The sequence below is a fragment of the Pongo pygmaeus genome, chromosome 9, assembly GCF_028885625.2.
Source record: "Pongo pygmaeus isolate AG05252 chromosome 9, NHGRI_mPonPyg2-v2.0_pri, whole genome shotgun sequence".
NCBI lineage: Eukaryota > Metazoa > Chordata > Mammalia > Primates > Hominidae > Pongo > Pongo pygmaeus.
The window spans coordinates 19037707-19059986 of record NC_072382.2 but is presented as its reverse complement, the minus strand read 5'-3'; the positions used below and the strand labels follow the sequence as shown (position 1 = coordinate 19059986).

At 45.3% G+C, this 22280-nt stretch overlaps 1 protein-coding gene across 3 annotated transcripts in view; it reads left to right on the top strand.

The window, feature by feature from the left end:
* PTPRJ (protein tyrosine phosphatase receptor type J) overlaps positions 1-22280 on the top strand; it is a 190410-nt gene that overhangs the window by 141774 nt on the left and 26356 nt on the right. For 2 of the 3 annotated variants that reach the window (XM_063671818.1, XM_063671817.1), the window contains 8 exons: positions 1193-1450; positions 2546-2764; positions 5330-5593; positions 8010-8267; positions 13911-14168; positions 14871-15149; positions 17355-17645; positions 20791-20922. In XM_063671818.1, coding sequence (XP_063527888.1) covers positions 1193-1450; positions 2546-2764; positions 5330-5593; positions 8010-8267; positions 13911-14168; positions 14871-15149; positions 17355-17645; positions 20791-20922 — 1959 coding nt within the window. Of the gene's footprint in view, positions 1-1192; positions 1451-2545; positions 2765-5329; positions 5594-8009; positions 8268-9052; positions 9173-13910; positions 14169-14870; positions 15150-17354; positions 17646-20790; positions 20923-22280 lie in introns of those variants that run through there. The other variant, XM_054439524.2, reaches the window with a different exon arrangement.

Sequence of the window (22280 nt, the reverse complement as noted above, 5' to 3'; positions counted from 1 at the left end):
GGCTGCATTGGAGCAGGTCCATCAGCTGCTGCGTATTGAGCACGGCCCATGTGCCTCTCTGTCCTTAATGTTATTTTGTTCTCACAGTAACCCTGGGGGCTGCAGCGGAAGACACTGTAATGTGGAGAAGTTAAGTTTCTTCCGGTGTCTCAGAGTTAATTAGTATCAAGCAGTGGGGCTGGAACCTGGAGTCTAACTCTAGACCACTGTGGTGCAGTGATGTTCATAACAGCTATCCACAGTCACCGAGCTGGGAATTTATTGGTTCTGCCTTACTTAATGAAACAAAAAGACACATGACTGACCTGATTTAGAAATCTTTGCATGAGAGACATGTGCTGTGAGTAATCATCTTACCGTTTCGGAGCTGGACGGTGCCTTAGAATCATCTAGGCCAATGTCTTTACCTTCAGGCCCCTGCAGCCCTCAGGAGGGATTTTGCTCTATCTGCAGCACTACCTGTGCTTTTCTGTACGTGAAGCTGCAGCCCTGGGTTCTCCTGTCCTCACTGCTACCAGGAGTGTGTGTTCTTGAGCAAGCCGCCCTGCCTCTCTGGGTCTTCGTGTTCTTATTGGAAAAGTGAGGGGAGTGCATGTCATTTTGGGTGAAGTGGTTTGACTTATGTCACCATCAACCAAATAAGGCAATGGGAGGAAGGGCCAGGATGTAGTGGAGATGGAATGTCTTCTGAAAAATCCCCTTGGGGCTGGGATATTGAATGTGCTGCTTACTTGAAATGTCTTGGTAATTTAAAATGATATTATTTGCATTATCTTGAATTGAGACCTTTAGATTAATAAACAGTCACTTTATTTGAGGCTTTGTTCCTGATATCTAAAACACATATAATTAAATGCTACCATTTAAAAGGGACAGTTTAGAAGAGTGTCCAGTCACTAGTGGGGTTAATCTTGGAGAACAGTGTGGATCCTAAACAATTTCAGTTTTAAGGTTTTTTCTTCTCTTCCATGTTATTATTTTCTCCCCCAGCCCTGCTGTGAAATGATGGAAATGCACTGGGCTCTGATAGAAAGGAAGTATTTTTAGTGAGTCACATCGGGACATCAGTGACCTCAGTCATTCTTTCTTTTTTTCTTTTAAAACCTGCTCCCAGCACTGAACCCCAGTCATTCTTAATGAAGGTGACTGCATATATCTTGTTCCATTAATGCATGTTGTATTTTTAAAATAGAGCCGATTCCAGTTTCTGATCTCCGTGTTGCCCTCATGGGTGTGAGGAAGGCTACTCTGTCCTGGAGCAATGGCAATGGCACTGCCTCCTGCCGGGTGCTTCTTGAAAGCATTGGAAGCCATGAGGAGTTGACTCAAGACTCAAGACTTCAGGTCAATATCTCGGGCCTGGAGCCAGGGGTTCAATACAACATCAACCCGTATCTTCTACAATCAAATAAGACAAAGGGAGACCCCTTGGGCACAGAAGGTGGCTTGGGTGAGTTACAAAGGGTACCTTCCGTCTCCCTTACTGGTTCTCAATTTCAGTAACTAAATGTTTTAAAAAATAAATTGCTCTTCCATGTGTATGGAGATTTAGAATTTATAGAGGGCTTTTCCTCCACATTTTAGTTTGATCCCCCACCTGCATGAGGAAGGAAGGAAACGTGTTCTGATTTTACAGGGGAACACATTGGGGCTGAGAACAGCAATAGGAATTGAAACTTTTTAGAGTCTGGCACCCAGGAAAGTAGAGGCCCCTTTAGCTTTCTATCTAACAGCTGTGTCAACCCAAGTTGGGCCTTCAGAGGAACTTATCACGTCTGCTGGTTGACGTTGGCGTTGTCATTTGCAGGTTTCATAGCATTTGCAGAGGATCCCCAGGATAACTCCATGAGAAGGACAGGCACTTAATCTGCATTTTACACTTAAGAAAACAGAGCTGCAGAGTGGGTGTCAGGATCCTTGCTTGCAAGTGACAGAAACCAGACTTTGGATAGCTCAGACAGAAGGAACAATTTATTGGCTCATGTGGATTTTCCTGCTAGCGGGAGGCCTCAGAGAAAGAGATGAGGCAATTCTCATCTCTCCCTCTTGCTTCTTTCTGTTCATCAGCTTCATTCTCAGAGCAGCTCCCTCTGCACACTTAAGGAGCCCAGCTGCTCCCGTTTCACACCCTGCAGCTGCCCCACCAGCCAGCTGCCCCACCAACCAGGGTCTGGTCCAGGAAAACGTGTCTTGAGTGGGGTCTGATTAGCAAAGTCTGCTTCATGGAGCTGTCCCTGGAAATCCATGCTGGGACAGGAGAAGATAACATCCCAAAGAAGGGAGAATGACCTGAAATAAGCAGAGTTTGAAAGAGAAGCACCAGATATCTGTGGTGCTACTAGAATAACAGTACAAATGGAGATGGAGCTATCAGGCCTTTTTATGGGGCTGCCTCTCTCTCTGGAGGACGAAGGGAGCAGATATTGGTGCAGCACCAGCTGTGGCCACTGTCTGATGGCCATCTGATGGGGTGGGGGCTCCGAAGGAAAATGGGGGATGTGTCCCTCTTGTGGTTGATGTCTTTTTGTCTCCTGTGCTTGAACAGATGCCAACAACACAGAGAGAAGCTGGGCAGGGAGCCCCACCGCCCCTGTGCATGATGAGTCCCTCCTGGGACCTGCAGACCCATCGTCTGGCCAGCAGTCCCAAGACACGGAAGTCCTGCTTGTCGGGTTAGAGCCTGGCACCCGATACAATGCCACCGTTTATTCCCAAGCAGCGAATGGCACAGAAGGACAGCCCCAGGCCATAGAGTTCAGGACAAGTAGGTTGAACTTTGTAAAATGGTGGCAGCCAGAGTTTCCTAGCACAATGTTCTGTCTCCTGTGATTCCGATTCTGAGTGATTTCTTGCATAACAGCTAGTTTTGATGTCAGAGGGAGCTTTCTGGAGGAGATTTTGGACAGAGCAGATCTGCTCGGTTTCTTCTTAACTCCATAGGCAGTGCACATCTCTCATTAAGTGAAATCAAATACATGGAGCAGCCCCTGTGTGCGGGCACTGGGCACTGCCTCGTGCCATCTTTCACAGCTCTGCGTGGTGGCTGATGGGACAAACTGGCATCATACTTTCCTCTTAAAAACAGATAATCATTGCTTATTTTTCCCCTGCTCTGAGTTAACAAAGTTATGAAAGTGAGTTTCATTTTTTCACCCGCCTTGTAATTCATACCAATCTTTCTGTTGAAATGCTTGTTGACATGCACGTTGCTGCTTCCTCGCTATAATTTATCAGCACTTTCACTCTGTAAGTTCACTAATATTTGGAGGCTTTGGTGAAAAGAGCGGGAGGGGATACTTAGAGGTAGTTACTGGCCAGGCTGTGTTACTTGTACAGGGCTAGAAGTTTTGGCAAGACATTGGTGAGAAGCCATGTCTGTAAGGAATGACAGTTTTTCCTGGTATCCACGTTGAAGGAGGGTCCATTTGTGTCCTTCCTTCCCTTTGTACTTGTTTTGCTAACGTGGGAGTGGGTGGGGAGGATGTGGCCATAGGACAGGCCGCCTGACCTCATGGGGCCTGCAGTGATCTGGCAGGAGTGGCAGGCGGGAGGCTCTCGGGTGAGGAGGGCTTGGATTCCAGAGGGTGGGTTAGTTGGAGGAGGAGGAAGGGGCTCCCATATGGGTGCGGTTGGCAGTGGTGGGGTGTGCTGCATACGGTAAGCTTGCGTGAGAGAGTGAAAGGGGCTGAAATCTGGTCTGTGTGCCCTGCATCAAGCCATGCACCCAGGGCTGGGTCCAGCCAGGGGAAGGGCCCTTTGACTGATTTGCTAAAAGGACTCGTGGATTCGTGTGGGCCTGGGGTCCCTGCTTTTTAAAGCAGTTTGAGCAGAAGCAAAGTAGTAGTGATTACATCTCAGGCTCTTGGTGCTGTGAATTCACACACATCCTGCTTTGCATTGAACTGTCTTCATGCTTGGTAAATAATCATTATAGTAGCCTTTCCCTCTCTATAAGGGGCGAGTGTGTGTGTATAGATAAGTCTTAGTCAGTTTGGGCTGCTGTAACAAATGGCCATGCACTAGATGGTGTAAACAATGAACATTTATTTCTCAGGGTTCTGGAGGCTAGAAGTCTGAGACTGGGGTGCAGCATGCCTGGGCTCTGGGTGAACACCCTCTTCCTCTTCCGGGTTGCAGACTCCCTGGGTCTTCACGTGGTTGAAGGAGTGAGGGAGCGGTTTCTCTCCAGCCTGTTTGATAAGGGCACTAATACCATTCAGGAGGGAGGTAATTCATGACCTAATTACCTCCCAAAAGCCCCGCCTCCTAAAAGCATCACATCAGGGGTTACGATTTCAACACAGGAATTTTATGGGGACAGAAACATTCAGTCTGTTGCAACACACACACACACACACACACAGATAAACAAACACACATTTCCACCCATCCCAGAGCACCCTGCACTTTTCAAGTGGCTAGTTAGGTGGGGCAGGGTTAAGGAAACCATCAGAGGACATTGTTGAGGCACCCAAGACTAGCCCACGGCAGAAAGCCACCTCTAGGGTTGAAGTGCTAGAGGAGGACAGGGTGTTTCTGGAGCCCAGTGAGAGCTGGGGCAGTGGAGGACACAGCTGTGTCAGGACAGGAGGCCCAGAGCAGGAGGCGATGGAGGAAGGCACCGACTCCTTTCTCCTGTGGCCCTTCGGGGGCCTGCCCATTGGCTTATGGTGGAACCTGGTCACAGCCCATGTGGCAAGAACCCCCGTGATGCCTTGCACAAGGTCAGCCTCCTGGGCACAGAGCAGGTGAGGGAAGGGCAGTGGATACGTTGGGAGGGTGGAGTGGGCAGGTGGCGAATAACTGGCACTCGGGTTATCTTTTCTTGAGGTTAGGATTGCTCTCCCAGTTTTATAGATGAGGAAGCTGAGCTCAAGCGGTTTTCCTGCGGCCCACCTGGGTGTCATAGCAGAGCGAGCCCTGGAACTCAGGCCTGCCTCGTCCTGACTTCTGTGATCTCAGGCGATCACATAGATCACAGTGTTCGCTCTTGCATCATGTGTGTTTGACAGCTTTTCTGGGTGCCCCTGGCCCTAGGGTAAGACATGCAGAGTCCAAGTCATCATTTAGGTCAAATCTCTAAAGTCAACTTACAAAAAGGAACAAAGAATAACCCTGCAGGTGCCATTGGCCAGGTTGTTTCTTCACCGCCCAATGATGCCTGACTTTGGCTGGGACCCTCATGCTTCCTAGCCGTGGTTGATGGTGCAGAGGAGGAAGGAACACTCCCCAGGAGAGTTTGCTGGGCTTGACAGCATGCCCTGATGACCTCTCCCTCCCTCTGCCTTGGCCGTTCTGGTTATTTTGAACTCCTCTTGTGTTCTCACAGATGCTATTCAGGTTTTTGACGTCACTGCTGTGAACATCAATGCCACAAGCCTGACTCTGATCTGGAAAGTCAGTGATAACGAGTCGTCATCTAACTATACCTACAAGATACATGTGGCGGGGGAGACAGATTCTTCCAATCTCAACGTCAGTGAGCCTCGCGCTGTCATCCTGGGACTCCGCTCCAGCACCTTCTACAACATCACAGTGTGTCCTGTTCTAGGTGACATCGAGGGCACGCCGGGCTTCCTCCAAGTGCACACCCGTGAGTTCATGCCTGGCTCTTGCCACCCTTTCCTGCTGTCCTGCTACGTGCCAGGCCCAGACACAGGATGCATGATATAATAATGGTGACTGTTGGCTGACCACATGCCAAGCTTCGTGTGACATGCTTTCCTTGCACTGGCACATTGTATGCTTACAACAGCCCTGTGACGTGGTTGGAAGTAGCCTTATTTTATAGATAGGAAGCCAAGGCTGAGAGAGGTGCTAGACAGGTGTCACAGCTGGAAAGTGGCAGAGGTGAGATTAAGCCTCTGGTATTTCTCACCTGGAGCCTGCGCTTGTAACTCTCTTTCCAGTGTGGAGGAGACCTAGAGTGAATTGATACAGGGAGACAAAAATGACCTGGTATTCATATCCCCTTGTGTCTTGGGTGCCGACATTATAATGAATCACTGGCACAGCTGTATCTCTGTTTGTTTAAATGTCCCTTAAAAATAAGATTTTATGCAGCAAATAAAAAGCTTTAGGTTTCAAAGAAGGTCCAATAATGTAAAATAAAACAGTAATGGTGCACTAGTAGTACGGTGGTATAATATTGATTATATACTATTAAACAATAGTAGTGACACCAGCACTGCATTTTGCACTGTGCCATGAGATTTATAGACACTGCAGTGGCCTCCAAGGTAGGTATTGGGGTCCCCTTTTACAAATGAGGAATTGACACCCTCATGGCTGAATAGTTTGCCCAAAGCCACAGAGCTCGTGAGTAGCAGAGCAGGACTTGAACCCAGGGGTGCGTGGCTCTGGACCCAGGGCTTATCCCACAAGAATGTCCATTCCTTCGCAGGAAGCACGCCTTAGCATTCTTATAGATGTATTTTGGACTGGATCTTTGGGAAAATGAAATATACTTGCATTTATTTACCTTTTACTCTTTTACTATTTATTAGTTAGGATTAGGTTCAGCCACGAGTAACACCACCAAAAACAACAACAAAAAAACCCAAGTATCCATGGCTTAAACAAGACAGGGGTTTATTTCTCTCTCCTGTAACAGAAGCCCAGTGCTAGGCAGGATGGGGATGATAGAGGTTATCCAAGGCTCAGTTGTATGAAACAGAAACTGTGAGCTATTTTAACCAAAAGGGATTTGTCCTGGGAATTGAGGTTTTGCAGAATCATTGGAAGAGCTGGTGTATTAGTTTGCTAGGGCTACCAGAACAAGTACCAAAGGCTGTGTGGCTTAAACAACAGAAATAGACTTTCTCATAGTTCTGGAGGCTGAAGGTCAAAGATTAAGGCAATGGCAGGTGTGGTTTCTTCTGAGGCCTCCCTCTTGGCTTATAGATGACTGTCTTCTCCCTCATGTGGTTGTCCTTAGTCTGCGTGTGCCTATGTCCTCATCTCCCTTTATAAGGACACCAGTCTTGCTGGATTAGGGCCTACCTTCATGACCTCACGTTAACTTAATTACCTCTTTAAAGACCCTGTCTCCAAAGACAGCCACATTCTGAGGTCTTGGGGGTTAGGACATAAACATACACATTTGGGGGTGAGGGAGCACAAGTCAGTTCATAACAGTTGGGGAGCAGGCTTTAGGCCTGGCCACAAGAAATGACTCCTGGACTAAGTCTGCAGAACTGACCCCCTGGAGAGTCACCACCTTGGTCACAGACAGCAGAGGGAGGAATCAGGAAGTCCCTGCTGTAGTTGCGGGATCCAGGGGTGTATGTTCTGAGCTGTGATCCTGGGATCAGGAAGCTGCAGCCACCGCTGAGGTGTTGGTTCCAGAGCCAGGCAGCGTGAGCTCCAGTCATTGCATCCACACTACAGGTATAAGAAGGAGGAAAGGCAGAAGGTTGTGCCCCACCCTTAAAAGACACTTCCTAGAAGTCACCCAGTACCTCTGCTCATGCTTTGTTGACCAAAACTTAGTCACACGCAACATCTAGCTCCATGGGAGCTGGGAAATGTGGTCTTTGTTTCCAACAGCCATGCACACACAGGGCTAAAAATCTGGGTGGGTATGATGAAGGGAAAATGGGGGAATGGATTTTGAGGGTCAAGACCAGTCTCTGCTGTCCCTCGCTGAACAGAGGCTCTGGGAGGCTAGTAATGCATTCAAGATAAAGCAGCCAGTGTGGCCAAGGTTCTCCTCCAGAGCCTGTGCCCTTGACCACAGGAGCTCACGCCTCCTCTCATTTCCTGTGAATGATTGTGTGCAATGTGAGCACAGAACTTCTGCACTCTCATGATCAAGTGCTCTCTCCATGGCCAGAAACAGCAGTTTCTGAGGGGCTCATGTTGTAGATGATGATACAAAGAAGACAGAGAGAGGGATCAGGTGTCCTAAGTGTACATTTCATCTCAGTGTAAATATTTTCTGAGGTGGGGCATCCCTGTCTCCTGGAGAAATATATTTTTAAATCTAGTTGTTTACTTTCTTTGCATAGCCCCTGTTCCAGTTTCCGACTTCCGAGTGACAGTGGTCAGCATGACAGAGATCGGCTTAGCATGGAGCAGCCATGATGCAGAATCATTTCAGATGCGTATCACACAGGAGGGAGCTGGCAAGTCTTCGGTAGAAATAACCACCAACCAAAGTATTATCATTGGTGGCTTGTTCCCTGGAACCAAGTATTGCTTTGAAATAGTTCCAAAAGGACCAAATGGGACTGAAGGGGCATCTCGGACAGTTTGCAATAGAACTGGTAAGCAAATAGGCTTTTCTGTTAAACCATCATGTTTCTTCAAGGAAATCAGTATAATTAATAAACATAATGTTTCCAAATATTTTTTTCTTTTAATTATCTAAGAAAAAACTTTAAAAATTTTCATAACACTAATGCTTATTTATTATATGAAATACAGACAAGTAGAAAAAACTTACATGGAAACCATCAAGCAGAGATAATCACTTTTGATGTATGACATTTTACAATTTTTAAACATATACATGTAGATACACAAATATATGTGTGAGTATACATATATTTAATACATATATATTTAATATTTAATACATACACACACACACAGATATATATATATATATATATATATATATAAAATTATTATTTTTTTGAAACAGTCTTACCCTGTCACCCAGGCTGGAGTGCAGTGGCATGATCTTGGCTCACTGCAACCTCCACCTCCTGGGTTCAAGTGAAGCGATTCTTGTGCCTCAGCCTCCTGAGTAATTGGAATTACAGTGTGCACCACCATGCCTGGCTAATTTTTATACTTTTAGTAGAGACAGGGTTTTGCCATATTGGCCAGGCTGGTCTTGATCTCCTGATCTCAAATGATCGGCCCACCTCAGCCTCCCAAAGTGCTGGGATTACCGGTGTGCGCCACTGCACCCAGCCCACAAATATATATTTATTTCTTTCACAAACATTGAGGCCATCTGTACACGTGGTTTTGTAATCTGCCTTTTCCCCAACTTGCCAATTAATTATGAATATTCTTTCCTCTTAATACAATATTTCTACAGGATGATTTGAACACCTGCCTGGAATTCCATCATCTGAAACAGAGTTGGCAGATAAGAATGGCCCCTATGCCAAATTTGGCTCACTGTCTGTTTTTGTAAATAAAGTTTTATTGGATCACAGCCATGTTCATTTGCTTATGTACTGTCTATGGCTACTTTGGTGCTAGAATTGAGTAGTGGCAGCAGAGAATGTGTGGCTTGTGAAGCCTGAGATATTTATTTTCTGGCCATTACAAAGAATGTTTGCTGACCTCTGGGCTAGATCAGTGGTTTTCAAATTGTGGTCCAGGGCTCTCTAGGGATCCCTAGGTTCTTTCAAGGGGTCTCCAAGGTAGTATTATCGTAACAATACTAAAATGTTATTTGGCTTTTTCATTCTCATTCTCTTTTGGAGTTTTCCAACTTTGATCCAATATGGGATGACATTGTCTCTCTGAGGGTTAATGGAATATATGCTGTGGATTCTTAGATTTTAAAAATTTCTGCTGGGCGTGGTGGCTCACGCCTGTAATCCCAGCACTTTGGGAGGCCGAGGTGGGCGGATCACGAGGTCAGGAGATCAAGACCATCCTGGCTAACAAGGTGAAACCCCGTCTCTACTAAAAATACAAAAAATTAGCCGGGCGCGGTGGCGGGCGCCTGTAGTCCCAGCTACTCGGGAGGCTGAGGCAGGAGAATGGTGTGAACCCCGGGGAGCGGAGCCTGCAGTGAGCCGAGATCGTGCCACTGCACTCCAGCCTGGGCAACAGCGAGACTCTGTCTCAAAAAAAAAAAAAAAAAAAAAAAAAATTTCTTCATTTTAAATCCCTGATATAGTAAATATTAATAAATATAACCTATGTAAATACAAATTCTCTGAGAGCCTTAATAACTTTTAAGATGGTAAAGAAGTCCTGAGAGCAAAAAGTTTAAGAACCTCTGGTCAAGATGTGTTAGAAATTACTGTGCTGTGTTGGGCAGGTGGACTGTTCACAGTCTTTCCTAAACAACGCTGTGATGCGATACTTTGTTAGTTCTAGAAGGCTAATTGAAATTGATAAAATCATTTTATAGTCAGCTACGGTGGCCTGCACCCATAGTCTCAGCTACTTGAGAGGCTGCGGCAGGAGGATTGCTTGGCCTAACAGTTGCAGACCAGCACCAGCCTGGGAGACCCTGTCTCAAAAAAAAATTTTTTTTTTTTTTATAGAAACAGTTTAAATTATTAAATTGTTTCTAGGCCTACAGGAGAAACTTCTGGGAAATCCTAGAGAGTAATGTTCATTATTGTTGTTTTAAAATTTTGAAATAATTGTTTTTTGGAAAGGTTGAAAAACATACAGTCTTCCTTGATCTAAGATTCAAGATAGTTGAAATCTTTTATACAGAGGGTAGAATAAAGATATACCTAATGTAAATGATGAGTTAATGGGTGCAGCACACCGACATGGCACATGTATACATATGTAACAAACCTGCACGTTGTGCACTTGTACCCTAGAACTTAAAGTATAATAATTAAAAAAAAAAATATATATATATAAAGAAATGGGACAGATTCCTTGAAACACACATGAAATGAGTTAGGCTTTTGAGATTCTCCTTGAAGAAGCTTCTTCAACTGTGCTGGTTGGATTAAGCACCGATAGTCACTCAGAGGGTCTGCTTCTGAAATAAGGGATCTACTAAAATGCATCCCTCGGATGAAATGCAGTATTCCCTTTGCAAATCTGCATTTCAGACTGTTGACATGACGTCTTAACATCCACATGTTTCTTCTGTCTTTTAAGGATGTGGATAATGGTAAGAGGATCACCACTGAGGGAGATGCATGATATTGTGCTACTTGCTATTGCCCAGAACTTACTGTAACAATAATATAATATGCTGGGGGTCTGCAAAGTGCTGAGTGCTCTCATACTGTATTTTACATTTTTAACACAATTTCATGGAGCAGGTATTATTACCATTTCTGTCTCACAGAGTAAGAAATGGGGGCTCTGCGAACTTAAGTAACTGGCCCAGAGTGACAAGGTGGCAAACTGACCTGTGTCTGCTGTCTAAGACCAAGTGCTTAACCACCATGTAGATTGACACTTTGATGTGGTACAGCAGTAAAGTTTAGTATTAGTGAGGAGAAGGCATCTCTTTTACTATAGTTTATTATGAATATTCTTTCCTCTTAATATCAGTATTTCTACAGGGTAATTTTAACACCCGCCTGGAATTCCATTGTCTCAAAGGACCCGTTTCATTCAGTGGTCCCATTGAATGAAAGTCAAGCAGGCTTGCTATAAGATCTAAACTCTTAGGGGGGCTACCTTTCTATTATCAAATAACCTTTATTGTTATTGGAAAAAGTCAGCTTAACAGCATTAAAAGCAATTTCGAAAAAAGGAAACGAATACCATATGATCCAGTAATTCCAGTCCTATGTATATCTCCAGAAGAATTGAAAACAGGGCCCTGGACAGTTATTTATACATCAGTGTTCATAGTAGTAGCATTGTTCATAGTAGCCAAAGGTGGACCCAAGATCCCATCAACAAATGAATGGATAGATAAAATGTGGTTCATCCATACAACAAAATACTATTCAGCCACAGAAAAGAAAGAAATTCTGATTTATGGTACAACATGGATGGATCTTGAGGACATTATGCTAAGTGAAATAAGCCAGACACAGAAGGACAAATACTGGATGATTCCACTTACATGAGTACCTAGATTAGGCAACTTAATATTCTACACAAATTAGAATAGAGGTTACCAGGGGCTGTTCAGAGGAGGGAGTGGGCATTATTGTTTAATGGCTACAGTTTATGCTGGGGATGATGACAGTGTTTTGGGTACAGGTAGTGGTGATAGTTACACAACATTGTGAATATTGATGACACCGAATTGTACACTGACAAATGGTTAAGATGATGAATATTATGGTATGTATGTTTTACCACAATAAAAATAAAAAGAAACAAATATCTCTACTTTTCTAACCCAACCGAATTCCTTTTCTCTCTGTGTCCACAGTCATACATTTTGCTTGTATTACTGTAATTATTATACAAATACTTTTATTTTGTATTTGAATTTTTTTTTACTCAGTCTATACCACAACTTTCCCCTATAGTTAGCATGGCCTTCATGTTTTTAGTGGCTAAAGAATATTTCATCATGCAGCCAGATCACAGTGCCCACAGCCCTCCCCATGTTATTGAATATTTAGGTTGTTTCTAGGTTTTTATGTTTATAGGCAAAGGCTACCTTTCATGGTCTTTTGTCTGTGGAATCCCTTTGACATCAGGAATCTGCTGGTAGGAAACAAAGGCTCCTCCCAGTGGCTTCTCTGTAAGGAGAATCCACTTAAAATTAAAAAAAAAATTAATTTTGGAGTAGATAGTACGTAAACATGGCACAATTTTTTTTTTTGTTTTTTGGACAAGGTATTTGCAGTGAAAGTATTTCCCTTTTTTGTCCCCTACCTGCCCATTTCCTCTCCCTGGAGGTGACGTTTGTTGCCAGGTAAAGAGAGATAGGGTTAAACGCCGCGGTAGAAAATAGGCCCAGCCTCCGCGGTTACTTCCGGGCCTCGATATAGGCATCCCTGGTGCAAGTGGCTGAGTGGGCAGCGGGAGATGATCGGAGGATGGGCTCCTGTGGGAGGCTCCACTTCTGACTCTGCTCTCAGGGTGCAGGGTGTGCCTGTTTTCTTCCCTTCCTCATCCGTCCTCAAATGCTGCATCTTAGTAAAGGTCAGCTCTCCATTTCAGTTTTCCTCTTTGGTATGTAAGGCTGTGTCACGGGAAGATGTTTCCTTCTGAGTCACTGATTTAAAAAACACAACAAAACAAAAAAACCTCTTTATTGAGATATAATATACATACCGAAAAGGGATGTATCCTCAGCGCATAGCTTCATGAACTTTTACAAACTGAACACATCTCGTTACCAGCACCCATATCAAAAAACTGAATGTGATTTCCACTTCAGATGACCCCTTGAAGGGCTTTTTTTTTTTTGAGACGGAGTTTTGCTCTTGTTGCCCAGGCTGGAGTGCGGATGGCACGATCTTGGCTCACTGCAACCTCCGCCTTCCGGGTTCAAGTGATTCTCCTGCCTCAGCCTCCCAAGTAGCTGGGACTATAGGCATGCACCACCACGCCCAGCTAATTTTGTACTTTTTTTGGTAGAGACGGGGTTTCTCCGTGCTGGTCAGGCTGGTCTCAAACTCCCGACTTCAGGTGATCCGCCTGCCTCGGCCGCCCAAAGTGCTGGGATTACAGGCGTGATCCACTGTGCCTGGCCTTTTTTTTTTTTTTTTTTTTTTTTTTTTTTTGAGGCAGAGTCTCATTCTGTCGCCCAGGCTGGAGTGCGGTGGTGTGATATCGGCTCACTGCAACCTCTGCCTTCTGGGTTCAAGCGACTCTTGTGCCCCAGCCTCCCGAGTAGCTGGGATTACAGGCGTGTACCACCACACCCAGCTAATTTTTGTATTTTTAGTAGAGATGGGTTTTCACCATGTTGGCCAGGCTGGTCTCGATCCTCTGACCTCAAGTGATCCATCTCGGCTTCCCAAAATGTTGGGATTACAGGCATGAGCCATTGCACCCAGCCTAAGGGCTCATTTTTAAGACAACAACAAAAAACTGGAGAACTGGTAAGATAAACTGGGAAGTTCATGTGCGTCGCAGAAGAGCTGAAATTCTTGAGAGCACTGAGTGTGTGCATTTCTCAGCTCGATTGTGGAGTGTGCCTTTTGTGAACTCATTAGAAAGCGTAATGGCAAAAGAGCAGGTCCTCTCCTCAGCACTTGGAGAGGAAGCTGGGCGTCATGATAGTCAGTAACAGTTTTCCCTTCTCCTTCCTTTCTTCTGAGCAGTTCCCAGTGCAGTGTTTGACGTCCACGTGGTCTGCGTCACCACCACGGAGATGCGGCTGGAGTGGAAGAGCCCAGACGGTGCTTCCGAGTATGTTTACCATTTAGTCATAGCATCCAAGCATGGCTGTAACCACACAAGCACGTATGACAAAGCGGTCACTCTCCAGGGCCTGATCCCGGGCACCTTATATAACATCACCATCTCTCCAGAAGTGGACCACGTCTGGGGGGACCCCAACTCCACTGCACAGTACACACGTAAGTCTCTTAGGATGCCCTTCTAAGGAACAGCCTCTCTAACTGTCTCTTGGAGGAGGCACTGGTTAAATGATGGCCAGTGTGCTTCTGGGATCCAGGTTGACTCTGAAATTGCTGAAGTTGAAAACATTGGTCTCAGCAACGGTTCTGCTGTCCCCATGGGGCACTGTTCTTCAAGCTATGTGAACTTAGAATTGTCATTAAAAGGAAGAAATGATTCCTTGGGAATGGAGACTGAAACTGTTCTAGTCATTCCTTGAGAATACAGAGTAGAGAAGGGTCACCTTGTCATGTTGGTGTTGGAAGATACTGCCCAGATGAGGAGCTTTGCCTGCAACAGTTAGGGAGGTGTTTTGCGAATATTTGAATTAAATACATGGTAAAGATGTTAGTTTGTAATATGTTTTTAGTATATTTTTCTCCATCTATTAGATTTAAAAAACAGATTAGAAATTAAATGTTAAAAATATATTTGAAATAAACTTGAAGTATTAAAAGAAGCCTAAATTAAACTTCTTTTGAGATCTAATCTGTATAATTATTTTCTTGATGAGTTTTTGGGAAGTTTTCCATCTTTTGAGCCAGCAAATACTAGCTTTATTCATTCTTTCTAAAATGAGCCAGGCTATTTTTGGATATAGTAAATAGTCCTGGCTACTTAATCTGTGCTTTTACATGAATTGCCTTTTTTTAAAAATCAAGGGCCCAGCAATGTGTCCAACATTGATGTAAGTACCAACACCACAGCAGCAACTTTAAGTTGGCAGAACTTTGATGACGCCTCTCCCACGTACTCCTACTGCCTTCTTATTGAGAAGGTTGGAAATTCCAGCAACGCAACACAAGTAGTCACGGACACTGGAATTACTGATGCTACAGTCACTGAATTAATACCTGGCTCATCATACACAGTGGAGATCTTTGCACAAGTAGGGGATGGGATCAAGTCACTGGAACCTGGCCGGAAGTCATTCTGTACAGGTGAGTGTAGCCCCAACTGCCTGTTGGACTCCTCCCTGAGTGGTGCTGACCTTGCAGGTCAGGCCTCCCACTCTGTAGTTTGTTTGGTTTTGTGTTCTGTGCAGTGATGGACATTGAGCTTTCCGAGGCATCCTGTTAGCTTATCGGTGCTGTCTCGATGCCCTCATCATTTCTGTATTCAATAAATATTTATTGAGCATATACCGTATGCCAGTCAAGTCCTTGCCTTCTTAGAACTTTTCGAAGGAGGAAGTGGGATGTTTATCTAGAGTGCTCAGGAAAGGCCTCAATGACAAGGTGACTTTTGAGCAGAGATCTGAATGAAGGGAAGGAGCCAGCCACGTGGATATCAGGGCATGAGAGCATTACAGGCAGAGGCCTGTGCGGAGGAGCCTGTGCAGCATCACCACCGTGTCTGGAGGCTGGAGGAAGAGCAGGAGGCAAGGGTGGGAGGAGTGGACCTGCAGGAACAGGAGGGTATAGGTGGGAGGTGAGGCCTGAGTGGGGCTGAGCCAGGATGTGGATGATGTCTGGCATTGGTTTGTCTTTTGTGCTGGAGAAGATGGAAAGGTTATTGTTGAAATGAAGCCCAGCCTTTGCATCCTTCTTGATCCTCACCTGTCTCACAACTCAAAATGTGTGATAAAGAGAAGAGCCCTCTGTGTAATTGAGGATGCTTTCAGGTCAGCCCAGGGAAGGCTTTGCAGACAGTGGTGGACACTTCTGCTCACAGTGCTGACTGTGGCACCTTTATCACTCAGCACCCGTGCACTACTCATTTTCTGCTCTTCTCGCTCCTACCTCTTCCCTTTTTGGCCCAGGCCATTCAGATATGTTCAGGCTGATTTGGAAGTGTTTGTCTCATGGGATCAGCCTCCCTGGTAGTATAGGAGCTCCAGCCTTGATGGCCTCTGGCTTTTCAGTGGTGAGTGGGGTGGCCACAGAAATCCCTGCAGCTTTGGGTCACCTCTGCTCCATCCCACCTGGTCTAGACACCCATCTTTGATATTTGGGTGCCTTTCATTGCTGATATTTATCTTAGCTATAGTTATTTGTAGCCTATAGCAAGATAAAAACTATCTGAGCATTTATGACTGGGTGTGGGTAGAACAGGAGCTGTAAAAGTGGGTGCAGTGTTCAGGTTACCTTTCCAGGCCCTGGGTGGCGAATGTGGGAGTTGCACTAGGTGCCTTGGTAGAGCTTCTCCTGCTCTAAAATTCTGTGACATTCAATTAATGATAATACTGTCCTCCATTTGTAATATGGAGTTTTCTATTTACATCAGTTTGATGTTAGTCCTCAGTAAAAATCTATTGGCCCTCAGATAGAGACAAATAACACTCTATTTTGAAGATGCGGAAACTGATGCCATTTACCATTGATGATGCAGTATGTTATGTGAGTAGAGAGTGTCTTGAACTTAGACTTAGAAAACCTGGGATCTAGTTTTGGCTTCATCACCTGCCACGTCATCATCAGCCAATTACTTAACCTCTCTGAGCCTCTGTGGATTTATCTGCAGATGGGACAGTATGGGCCTCACCTGTCTCAGAAGGATCATCAAGGGGGCCTTGGCTGGGCCTGGTGGCTCACACCTGTAATCCCAGCACTTTGGGAGTCCAAGGTGGGTGGATCAGGAGGTCAAAAGATCGAGACCATCCTGGCTAACATGGTGAAACCCCATGTCTACTAAAAATACAAAAATCAACTGGGTGTGGTGGTGCGTGCCTCTAGTCCCAGCGACTTGGGAGGCTGACACAGGAGAATCGTTTGAACCCGGGAGGTGGACGTTGCGGTGAGCTGAGATCGCACTATTGCACTCCAGCCTGGGCGACAGAGCAAGACTACGTCTCAGAAAAAAAAGGGGTCCTCATGATGAGATGGTGCAAGTGAGGAAGTTGCTACTTCTCACAGGATGATACGGCTGACTCTCACGGAGCCCTGGTCTCTTCCAGGCATCTTTCTTGGTGCCTGACATCATTGTTCAATTTACTCTTCAAAGAGTCCTGCAGCTGAGGCTCAGAGCAGTTGGGTGACTGACCCAAGGTCACACAGTTTGGTGTTGCCCAATTCAGGGTCAGCCCCTGCCTCTTCCACCACATCACCCACCCACCTTCTCATCCCCAGGATTCTGCTGCTCCCTATTTCCATGTTTGCAAAGGCAAAAGTCCTGGAATCTCATGCTGTGCTGTGCTTGCTTTGCAGATCCTGCATCCGTGGCCTCCTTCGACTGTGAAGTGGTCCCCAAAGAGCCAGCCCTGGTTCTCAAATGGACCTGCCCTCCTGGTGCCAATGCAGGCTTCGAGCTGGAGGTCAGCAGTGGAGCCTGGGTCAATGCGACCCACCTGGAGGGCTGCTCCTCTGAGAATGGCACTGAGTATAGAACGGAAGTCACGTATTTGAATTTTTCTACCTCGTACAACATCAGCATCACCACTGTGTCCTGTGGAAAGATGGCAGCCTCCACCCAGAACACCTGCACCACTGGCATCACAGGTGGGCTACAAGGCAGGGACTGGTCAGTTGGCACTGTGATCACTCTTGGAGCGGCTGACCCACAGTGGGTCTGCACGTGTGGACTAGAAATCTGTTTTTGTTTTTTTATTTCCCCTAAAATATTTGCTTTTACTGGCATAGACTGGTTTCTCATTCCATAGAAATCAATCTAAAAAAGCAGAGTAAGAGGGGCTCATTTTTTACATTCTAAAAGTCTCCTTTTCTTTACAGCATAACTCATTGCCTCACTGCCATGTTTTCTTTTATATTTTTTTGAGATGGAGTCTTGCTCTTGTCACCCAGGCTGGAGTGCAGTGACGTGATCTCAGCTCACTGCAACCTCTGCTTCCTGGGTTCAAGTGATTCTGGTGCCTCAGCCTCCTGAGTAGCTGGGACTACAGACACATGTCACCACGCCTGGCTAATTTTTGTATTCAGAGATGGGGTTTCACCATGTTGGCCAGGCTGGTCTTGAACTCCTGACCTCAAGTGATCCACCCGCCTTGGCCTCCTAAAGTGTTGGGATTACCCACGTGAGCCACTGCGCCTGGTCGTCTTTTAGCCCACATCTGTTGGTGTCTTACTGTGTGCTATGGTGAGGGATACTATGGTGAATAGGGGCGACAGGGCCCCTGGAGCATAGGACTGAGAAGAGCATTGAGAGGGAGAGGATTTCCAGGTCTGGTGGTGGATTAGCTAGCATGCTGCTGCCAGTTTTGTGGCAAGGACCTGGGGACTGACCTTCTCTGGCCAGCTACAGGGCATAGAGCTGGTGGGAAATGTAGGAGCCTGTGCTAGCAGTTGACTATTAACATGGGAATGCCACCTCCCAGCGAGCACTGCTGCCGGGTACTTGCGAGGTTGCTGAAGCTCGTAGTTTAGAGCAGGACCATCCACTAGATGTGCAATGTGAGCCTCAGGTATAATTTAAAGTTTTCTAGGAGCCACACTGAAAAAAAAGTAAAAAGGAATAGCCGAAATTGGTATTAATAGCATTTTACTTAACTTAGTATATTAAAAGTATTATTTTAACACGTAATTTCTGTAAAGTATTAATGAGTTATTTTACGTCTTCTTTTGTACTAAGTCTTTGATATCTAGTCTGTATTGTGTGCTTGTAGCACATCTGAATGCAAACTGGTCACCTCTCAGGGGCTTGGCAGCCGCACGTGGCTAGGGGGTTGCTGTATCAGCGCAGGTTTAGACAATTATGTTGTGGTTGTTTTGGAGTTCAGATTTCTGTTTCCTTGAATCTTGAATATATATAATAATGAGAACAGGCTGGGCGTGATGGCTTATGCCTGTAATCCTAGCACTTTGGGAGGCTGAGGTGGGAGGATTGCTTGAGCCCAGGAGTTTGAAATCAGCCTGGGCAGCATAGCGAGATCCCATCTCATTTATTTTTAAAAAATATAAAAAAAAAATGACAATAACCCAAACTGTATGTGTGAGAGGAATTTAGGTAGAGAGAGAGTGTGTGGAGTGGATCATCTTTAATTCATTGTGTTCTTTTTTTTGTGTTAGTTCAGAGAGTGGCTCCATACCCTGGCGTGGAAAGTGGGGGTGTGCAGAATCATGGAGGCCATACATGGAGGGTCCTGTGGGGGCTTTTCTGGTTTCTGGGAAGAGGATCTGTTGGGTTTCTGTAGGTGGTATTTTAGACCAACTCTGGGAAAAATGTGGGGACTGTTTATGAAGAACACGGAATAGTGCTGTGGCCAGGTCTCAGCAGAAAGTGTGTTCTCTCCCACCTCATCTGTGATTCTTCTCCTTGGACATTTGCTCCGTCTTTGCTCTCAGCTGACCAGCTGATCCTGGGGCCAAGCCAAGTCCATGTGGTGTCATTGTGCAGCTCCCAAGGCCACACCTTAGAGTTCCACCACAGTCTCTTTCTCACTCTCCTTCTTCCACCCCAGATCTCAGGATAATGAACCCGGCTCATCTTGAGTCATATGGGACCAGGGGAGAGGACAAGGGTAGGTTAGCTTCCTCATGCAAGGATACTAGCTTCTTACTCTAATGATGGTTTCTTTTACTGTGCAAAACCTTTTCAGTTTGATTTAATCTTGCTTGTCAATTTTTGCTTTTGTTGCTGTGCTTTTTTTGTGGTATCCAAGCAACCATTGTAAATACTATGTCAAGAAGCTCTTCCCCAATGTGTTTTTTTTTTTTTTTTTTTAAACAAATTTTACAGTGTACAGCTTTAGGTTTAATGTTTAAGGCTTGAATCTATTCAGAGTTTATTTTTGTGTCTGGTGTAAGATAGGGGTCCAGTTTTATTATTTTGCTCATGGATACACAGTTTTCCCAGCACCATTTGTTGAAGAGGCTGTCTTTTCCCCATTGTGTCTTCTTGACATCCTTGTTGAAGATAAGTTGACTGTATATGTGAGAGCTTAATTCTGGGCTCAGTATCCTGTTCTATGGGTTGATGTCTGTCTTTATGCCTTTAATATACTGTTTTAATTACTGTAGCTTTGACTAAATATATCTTGAAATCAGGAAGTGTGAGGCCTCCAGCTTTATTCTTTCTCAACACTACTTTGGCTATTCCTGGTCTTTGATTGTTCCATATGAACTTTAGGATTTTTTTTTTTTTATATTCTGTAAAAATTGCCATTGGGATTTTGATGGAGCATTGAATTTATAGATCGCTTTGAGTAGTGTCAAGTCTTCCAACAATGTGAAGTCTTCCAATCGATGAACATGGGATGTCTTTGCATGTATTTGTGTATTTGTGTCTTCTTTATTTTATCAATGTTTTGTGGTTTTCACTCTACAAGTCTTTCATCTCCTTGGTTGTATTCTAATTATATTTCAATCAATCTGTTAAAAAATAAAAGCATGTATTGTTCAAAACAACAATAGCAAAACCAAACAAGGCTGCTGGATGCCTGCCCTGGGGATTTGGCTGGATGCCCTGAAGGGGTCATTTTGAGCTAGGTGGGTTTCCCAGGATCTGCCGTCTCTGCTCCTCACCAGTTTCCTTCCCTGCCTTTTGCTTCTGGATTTGCTGCTTTGCACGAGCCCAGAATGTAGCTTCCAGGGTAAGATCTTGAGGAGGTCGCTGAAGCATGTTCTCTACCTAATGTGTTGCTTTGGTTTTCAATATTGGGTGATCATGTTTTGTTTTGTTTTATTTTAGATCCCCCTCCTCCAGATGGATCCCCTAATATTACATCTGTCAGTCACAATTCAGTAAAGGTCAAGTTCAGTGGATTTGAAGCCAGCCACGGACCCATCAAAGCCTATGCTGTCATTCTCACCACCGGGGAAGGTAAGGAGAGGCCTCCATGGGTTAAACAGCCTGTGAGTGATGCAGTGACCAGAGCTTTCTCTGTGCCCACTGAGGCATGTGAGTAATGCAGACAAACGCCTGTCTTCTCACTGCAGCCCATGCTGTGTACTCAGAGAAGAAGGGTGAGGTATTTGCCTGATGGTTGACAAACTTTCTGGAAAGGGCCAGATTGCCAATATTTTAAGCTTTGCAGGTGGTATAGAGTCTGTTGCAAGCATTTGACTCTGCCATTGTAGTGTGCAAGCAGTCACAGAAGATACAGAAGGAATGAGTGGGACCATTCCCACTAGATGTTATTTACCATGGCAGGTAGATTTGGTTTGTGGCCCATAACTTGCTGATCTGTGATCTAGGTTTTTCTTCTCTTTTACCTCACTGGGCCTTTTAGGTGGTAGAATATTAGTTTTAACCAACTCTGTCTCTCTCTCTCACTCTACACACGTACACACATGCCATCCTCAGAGGATGACTTTCCTTTGAAAGAAAATAGAAAAAGATTTGCATTTGCTAGTGGGAATTTGCAGAGTATCTCCTTAGCTGAGAGAAGAGGTGGATTAAAGGCTGCTTTTCCTTAAAGGGCTCTGTTACATTCTTTTGTGGTAGGAAAGGAATAATTCGAGAGTCTCTTTGGTAGCTGTGTTTGAGTGCTTGCATAAGGCCTAGATTTAAAGGCCCAAGTTTTGTTGTGGGGGTTCCCTCCTCCCTCTCCTCCCCCACCCCGCGCGTTCACCTCTCCTCTCCCTCTCCCTCTTCCTCCTCCCCCTCCCCCCGAGTTTTGTTGTGGGAGTTCCTTTCTCCCCCTCCTCTCCTCCCCCTCTCCTCCTCCCTGTCCCCCCTCCTCCTCCTCCCCTTCTCCCCTTCTCCTTCCTTTCCCCTTCCCTCTTTCTTTCTTTTAGAGACAAGGTCTCACCATGTTGCCCAGGCTGGTCTTGAACTCCTGGACTCAAGTAATCCTCCCACCTTGGCCTTCCAAAGTGCTGGGACTAGACTACAGGCATGAGCCTCTGTGCCTGGTCTGGGAGATTCTTTATGCATAAATAATGCAGTGTTTCCTCTGCCCACTCTCCTACTGTGGTGCTGTCCTCATGTCCTCGAGGAGGATGGAGACCAAACACACTGTCGGGGTTGGGGATCTGGGAGGATAGAAATTTGCTGGTGCCATAACCTGTGGCAAAATTTCAAAAAGTGAGGTTGAAATCTCTCTCTCTTTTTATCTTTTAATTTTGGGTCTGTTTCCAGCTCTTAGTCATTTTGCTGTGATGCTTGTCAGCAAGTCCCATTGAGGAAGGCCATGTTGCATAGCAGCCAGACTGACCAGTGCTGGCCTGTGATTAGAT